Source organism: Galeopterus variegatus, unplaced genomic scaffold (assembly GCF_000696425.1).
Source record: "Galeopterus variegatus unplaced genomic scaffold, G_variegatus-3.0.2 Scaffold2590, whole genome shotgun sequence".
NCBI classification, from domain to species: Eukaryota; Metazoa; Chordata; class Mammalia; order Dermoptera; family Cynocephalidae; genus Galeopterus; species Galeopterus variegatus.
Genome location: NW_007728701.1, coordinates 137,245 through 144,990, shown reverse-complemented (window position 1 = coordinate 144,990; position 7,746 = coordinate 137,245). Strand labels below are relative to the sequence as shown.

At 36.4% G+C, this 7,746-nt stretch overlaps 1 protein-coding gene across 1 annotated transcript in view; it reads right to left on the bottom strand.

Annotated features, from left to right (window-relative positions):
- The window catches only part of LOC103598371 (chromosome unknown open reading frame, human C5orf42), a 115,239-nt gene that overhangs the window by 81,421 nt on the left and 26,072 nt on the right, over positions 1-7,746 (bottom strand). Inside the window, 2 exon segments of the mRNA XM_008582361.1 lie at positions 2,453-2,592; positions 3,655-3,883. Coding sequence (XP_008580583.1) covers positions 2,453-2,592; positions 3,655-3,883 — 369 coding nt within the window.

The window sequence follows — 7,746 nt, the reverse complement described above, 5'->3', positions numbered from 1 at the left end:
TATATATATATATATAGTGCATAGAGAGCGCACGCATGCACACGTGTGACAAGCGCTCAGATTCATCTTCCAGTTCACTAATTGGCTCAAACTGGCCTAATAATTTTAACCATCTATTGAGTTTTTTGTTTTTAAAGGTTTTTTTTGTTTTTGCTTTTTGTTTGTTTGTCCTGGTGGCCAGTGGTAAGGGGATAAGAAACCTTGACCTTGGTGTTATCAGCACCACAGTCTAACCAAGTGAGCTAACTGGCCAGCCTGAGCTTTTTGTTTTTAAATCAGGTTTACTGAGGCAAAATTTACATACAATAAAATTCACCCTTTTCAAAGTATATAGTTCAATGAACTTGACCAAATCTATACAGGCCTATAAGAACATTTCCATCACACCAAGAAGTTCTCTTATGCCCCTTTGCAGTCAATTCCCCCTTTAGCCCCGGCAACCACTGATCTGTTTCCTGCATCTGTAGTTTTTTATAGAATGCTACATAAATGGAATCACACAGTATGTAGTACCTGTTTCTGACTTCTTCATATAGCATAATGGTTCTGCAATTCATCTCTGTTGTCAAATTATCAGTAGTTTGCTCCTCTTTATTATTTATTATACCATTTTACAGATATATCATAATTCGTTTATCCATTCGCTTGTTCATGAACATTTGGGGTGTTTTCAATTTTTGGCTATTATGAAATAGCTCCTACTGAGGCAGGATTAAGGATAGGGCTAACAGGACAGACTCCATTTTGTTGTCTACACCAAGAACCCAGCAGTGGTCTACATGTCAGAAATATAGCAGAGGTCCCAGGGGCAATAGACCACACCTTATTCCAGGAAACACCAGGGAGGGCAGGGATTAAAAATAAGCCCCTTCCCACAAACATGTCATTACCCAAGGTTGCTTAACCCCTTTGTGTAAGCATTCTTTTACAGGCATCAAGAGGACAATGATGCGCTGGCAGAGGAGGATAACCATCAGCTCCCACCTGCTCAGGATGAAAACAGAATGCCTTGTCACCAACTAACCCCAATCATGACACCAGGATCCTCACCTTTCCCAAGCCCCTCACCCCACTTTTTGGTTTAAAAAACCCTCACACTAAATGCTTAGAGAGCAACACTTCCCTTCTGTGTTGGCTCCCTTGTGCATGAGCTCTCTCTCAATAAACCTTGCTTGCTCAACCATAGAGTGGGTTCAGTGTTCATTTCTATGACTCTGAGTCCCAAGGACCTGTCATATCTGGTCCAGTAACACTGTGAACATTCATGTATGAATTCTGGGGCGGGCCTGTTTTCATTTCTCTTGGGTAATACCTCAGAGTGGACTCCTTTCAGTTTTTATTTACTCTTTGTTTCTGACCTCCGGAAATTTCCCATACTTTCTGGAAAGTATGGCCTTTAAATGGATAGTTTTTTTATTTTATCTAAAACACATTTTATTCATGTATTTATTGTGGGAGATCATCTAAAACAATATACTGCCAGAACTGGAAATTCAGTTTGGGGATTTTTTTAGTCCCTTTTTCCTAAATCCAACTTTTATGTAATAACATTATCTTTTCATTAATTTAGGGAAAAAAAGGAACTGGACAGAGAATTATCAAAGAAAGTTTTACTGTCAAGGGTCCAAGTATTATGGGTTCTCTCAAGAAAGAACAGTTATAAGTCATAGGAATCTAGAGTTAGAAGCCTCACTTCTTAATGGAGTAAAGCACTAATAAAAACACAAGGGCCTCACAGTTGTCCTGGTTTTTCATTAAATATATGACTTTAACTCATTTCGTTACTTTATAAAAAAATTTCTCCATCTGTAAAACAGACAAATTTTATAGAATTCCTAGATAAGTGTAATACACATATTATTTTTCATTCTGTAATACCACTTTGAACTTTTCGAATTAAAAAAAACAGACTATGATTTACGCACTAGGTAAGAGTTGAACTAAATCACTTCTAAGTAACCTTTCAGGTTTGAGATTCTGTGATTCTATGGCTGCAAAAGAAATGATTCATATATAGCAAAATACAATTAGTATAAAGGTATGTCTGGAAAATCAGAAAACCGTTCACAGTTATTAATTCCTATGTTTTGACCTGGCATTAGTTTTGGATATTCTCATGATTAAGTATAAATACCATACTTTTATTTTTTTTATTTATTTATTTTTTTTAAAAGATGACCGGTAAGGGGATCTCAACCCTTGGCTTGGTGTTGTCAGCACCACGCTCAGCCAGTGAGCAAACCGGCCATCCCATATATGGGATCCGAACCCGTGGCCTTGGTGTCATCAACACCGCACTCTACCGAGTGAGCCACAGGCCGGCCCATACTTTTATTTTTGATAGGTTTATTTCAAAGTATGAATACATTTGTAGATATATACAAGGCTTTTAAAATACCATAAGGTTTATATTAGCTTGATACATGTGTCAGACCTTACATAGGTAACACACCTGTAAATTGTTTATATTTTGAAACTATTTCATTTTTCCCTTCCAAAGAAGCTGGCTGCCCTAAAAAGCACTGCAGTTTTTCCTGGAAAATCTGTGCTGGAGTCATATTTAATGGTAGATTCAGACTCTTTTTCTTGGACCTGAAATGACATCAAATTAATGAAAATAAATCCAAATTTCAAAAAAAGGAAATATTCCAGACATCAGGAACTATACATGAAATTGTAATAAACAATGGAATTCACTTTCTTTACTCATCCTACTTTAAAAATGAAATATTCGAGGAAATATTCCATTAAGGCCCTCCATGATTATGATCGTAATATATTTCCCTGTTCTTATTTCCTACTGCTGCCCTACATATGTACTCTACCCAAACTGAACCAAAACTTGTATTTTGCCAAATACCTTTGCTCATGCTTGGAATGTTCTCTCCCTCTCAAATCAGTTTGTCAAAATACTACCTACCCTTCAATGCCCATCTCAAATGACATCTCCTAAATAAAGTATTTCCTGCCTTTCCTCCACTTGATACATCACTCTCCCCACTGTACCACCGGCACTTTTCTTACCATGCTATGTAAATTCTAATAATGTCTTGTCCTATTTTCAACCATGTGCCATTTAAGTTTATATTCACTAAAATACCTGGCATAGAGCTTGGTACAGAGCAGTTACTTAATAAATATGTTAAATTATTGAATCAAAAAATGTATAAAAGACACAACAGTGACATAATATTCAGAAAAGCTAAAATCAGAGGTTAGTTTAATTAGCTTAAAACTTAAACACTATTTGAGACAGATAAACTCTCCCATTGACTATAAGCCCTTTGAAAGCATTAACACATAAATGTGCTAAATAAACATTTTAATACAAATAAATAAGCCACTGAACTGTCCAACACAGTAACCACTAACTGCATGTGGCTATTTACACTTAAATTAATTAAAATTAAACTGAATATCTAATTCTTTGGCCTCACTAGCCACATCTTAAGTGCTCAGTAGTTAATTGTGGCTAGTGGCTACTATACTGTACAGCACATATAGAACATTTTTATCACTGAAGAAAGTTCTATTGGACAATTTTGAACTAAGGATCCCACATAATATGTAAATACCAGCAATCAGAGAAATATAAAGTACTTTAGATGATACTATTATATTATATGTTAACTTAAGCTTGTCTAAAATACATACCTCATGAAATTGCTATCTTGCTTACAGAACAGTTGGAAGGCCACACCAATTGAAACAGATGTCTTCCAGTCTCCGAGTTTATGTGCCAACCACACAGCCTCTGGAACCAGGCCACCAATAAATAATAATTCAAGGGCATATTCAACTGTCCACACATTAGAGAGATTCTGATCTCTAACAACACTGGCCACCTTAGAGTGTTGCAGAGGAATAAGTCGAAGGGACTGCTCTGTGAGTAAATTAAAGGAAATAGGTATTACAATAGCATATGCTCAAACTCACGCCTCCTTACAGGGTTATACGCAGGTACTTCAAAACTTCATGGAAATACAGAATTGAAAGATAATACAAATCTTTACATGAACTTTTTTTTTTTTCTTGGCATAAACAACAAACATTTATTTCTCAATTCTGGAGGCTGGGAAGTCCAAGATCAAGGCACCGGCAGACTTGTTGTCTAATGAGGACCTGCTTTTTGGTTCATAGACAACAGTCTTCTCTCCTGGCAGAATATGATTTTCCATGAACTTTTTGAAGTACTCTCATATTATCTCTTCAATTAATATCTTCTACACAAAACCACAACAAGGAAGATACATAAAAAATAGGCTAAAATAATACTTAACATACTCTAGAGTAGTTTTTAACCCTAGAGAATGTGCCTCATTAGTGGATCATGAAACAAACACCAGCATTCTTAAAAAATGCAACAGAACAGAATAGAAATGAAAACAGAACAGAGAGTATCAGAGTGCATTACACAAAATAAAGGAAATACTGTTTAATGAAACTTTTCTATCAGATAACATGTACATACACATACACATTTATATGTACTTGGTCACAATGTACAATTTATTACTGTGGGCTGCTCAGAAATATATGCCTATTCCTCATACTAGATTATGCAATTTGGAGAGCAGAGCCTGCATTTTATCTGACTTTGCATTACCCATAGTGTCATACAATAAAAAGCTAATTTGAGGTAATACTCAAGCATATTAAGTGCTTAATATATTAGTGTTCATTAGAGAGTAGAAAGTATAGGGCTGGCTGGTTAGCTCACTTGATACAACGTGGTGCTGACAACACCCAGGTCAAGGGTTCAGATCCCCATTCTGGCTAGCCACCACAAAAGAAAAAAAACAGTGTAAAGTATGATTTTCACTAATCCTACTAATCCTGACTAAATGACAAGATTCCAGTCTGGTTTGGGATTTAATACAAAGATGTAATATCCTTCCACCCAGCCTTCTTTCTCTAATTAAAGTACCTTGATAAATCAACTTGAAAATACAATAACAAACATGTTATTAAAAAAATACACGTCAATAGGATTTTCACTCATTTTCTCAAAATAAAAGTGGTAAGTGACATAGATAGGTTTCTGCTCCTTGAAATGAAATGATTAGTTTTTTTTTTTTTTTTTTTTTTTAAAGATGACCGGTAAGGGGATCTTAACCCTTGACTTGGTGTTGTCAGCACCACGCTCACCCAGTGAGCCAAATGGCCATCCCTATATGGGATCCGAACCCGGGGCCTTGGTGTTATCAGCACCGCACTCTCCCAAGTGAGCCACGGGCTGGCCCGAAATGATTAGCTTTTTACATGACCTACATAGGCTATAGGTCATGTGAAGCACTATATATGCTTATACACCTATATATATATATAAGCACTATACCTATACATGAAAGCACCAAAACTTTGTAGCTCTTTCAAGGCTGTCCAGTTAGCTCAGTTGGCTAGAGCACAGTGTTATAACACCAAGGTCAAAGGTTCAGATCCTCATACCAGCCAGCCACCAAAAAAAAATAATAATATTTTAGCTCTTTGACAAACACATCTGCATAAAAACAAAAATTTTTTCAATCACTGAAATGCCTGATTCTGCATAAGCAAAAGAGCCAGGAGATTGACTAAATTTTTCCCATTTTTTATTTAGAATGAGCAAGGAACTATACTATTAAAATAACTTGAATGATTTAATTTTTTGAAAATTTTACTAATTTCCAGACAGTAAAAAAGTTTACGACTTTTTAAACATCACGCCAAATAAACTACTCAAATCCTCAACATATTCTGCCATTAGTTCTGATTAAGAAAACTGACATGAAATTTATGCTAAGTTAAGGCTGCTGATTTTATTTTTCATGATACTGTAATCCCCCCTTATCCACAGTTCCTGTTAGGCACGCATAGTCAACTGAGGTCCATAAATAGGTAAATACAGTATAATAAGATATTTTGAGGGAGAGACAGACCACATTCACAAAACTTCTATTACAATGTATTGTTATAATTGTTTTATTTCATTATTATTGTTGTTAATCTCTTACTGTACCTAATTTATAAATTACACTTCATCATAGGCACATAAGTATAGGAAAAAACATAGTATAAATAGGGTCGAAAACTATCTGTGGTTTCAGGCATCCACAGCGGATCTTGGAACATATGCCGCACAGATAAGGCGGTACTACTGTACTTGGAAACTAAAGGAATTAGAGCGTGTATACAAAATTCAGATATTTAAATTTTTAATAATCACAATCTTGCACATAGGAAGAGAGTGTAAAATCCTTCTCACTCACCCTCACCTCTCATTGGGAAGATATTTACATGGGGAATAGAAAGGTGTGTCTCTTTACTTTTATAAGTGTTTATGAATCTGTCCAACAACAATTCAAAAATTCTATCGCCTTTCTAGAATGCGATAAAGATCAGTCTTCCTTAGGTACATAAAGAGATCTGTAAAGATAAGGATCATGAGCAAACAGTAAAAGTCCTGTAAATATTGGATTAAAAAAAACACACACAAGAAATTCTACGTACTAGGATTTTACCTTTTTAAAAAATTTTTTCTGAAAACCAAATGTGTGTAGTGTGTACTACATGTCTTCTTCATCAGTAAAATAATATGGATTAAGGGTATTATTTGTTATCAGAAAACATAAGTACCAAAAATAGGGAATACAAGTGATACAGACCTAGGTTATGACAAGAAGAGTTTGAATATAAAACCACTGTAATAATAACAAACATGTCAAATGTACAAGGAAATAAGTCATATACATCTGAGAGTCAGGCTGGCTGGTTAGCTCAGTTGGTTAGAGCACAGTGTTAACATCAAGGTCAAGGGTTTGGATCTCCCTACCAGCCAGCTGCCAAAAAAAACAAAAAAACAAAAAACAAATGGTGAAAGAAAAAAAAATCCATCAACTGACAAATAGATGTTTTTCAGCCATGAAAAAGAATGAAGTACTGATACATGCCACAAGATGGATGAACTTTGAAAGCATCTGACAGACTTAGAAAGAAGCATAAAGATAAGAGAAAGGAGCACAGGCTGTACTCAGAGAGAACAGGCACAGAGAGGCAGTTGCGTCTGAGGTCTAACCAAGTAGAAAAGAACATGGGGAAGGGAGACAGCGGAGTGGTCCAGATCCTGGAAGAAACTGAGGCATCTATTTCTCTGTTCCCACCAGCTCCCTAAGAGAAGCCATAATCAGGTCAGGACCAACTCCTCTTCTTTGCCAAGAAAGCAAAGAAAACGAACCACTAGAGAACCCCTTCTGATCCTACCTCATGCACATGACTTTCCAGGGACCCAGAACCTCCTGAAGAACCCCAGGTGAGACTACAGTTGAAGCAGTCCAAGTGGGTGAGGGTAATTCTCCATTCCTACCCCCATCAGGAGACAACCACAGAACATGAGTCTGCATGCATAGTTCAAAATCCATGGTTCTATGATTGATTACATTTGCTGACCACTTGTTGCTGCCTCTGTTAAACTTCTAATTACATTACAACTTGCACTACTCTAACCTATGTGTGCCTTGCACACATGTATCAGTTCATGTTATCTCCTGCTTAAAGCCCTCCAATAACTTCCCATTACACTTAAAATAAAACTCAGATTCCTTACTGTGGCTCACATCAACTGGCCCCTTTTCTGACTGCATTTCCTATTACTCTCCACCTCATCCTCTAGTCTACAACCACGCCAGTCTTTCAGTTTCTCAAACACGTCAAGCTTGTTCTTGTCCTGGGCTTCTGCACCAGCTCAGGTTAGAATGCTCTATGTACTGA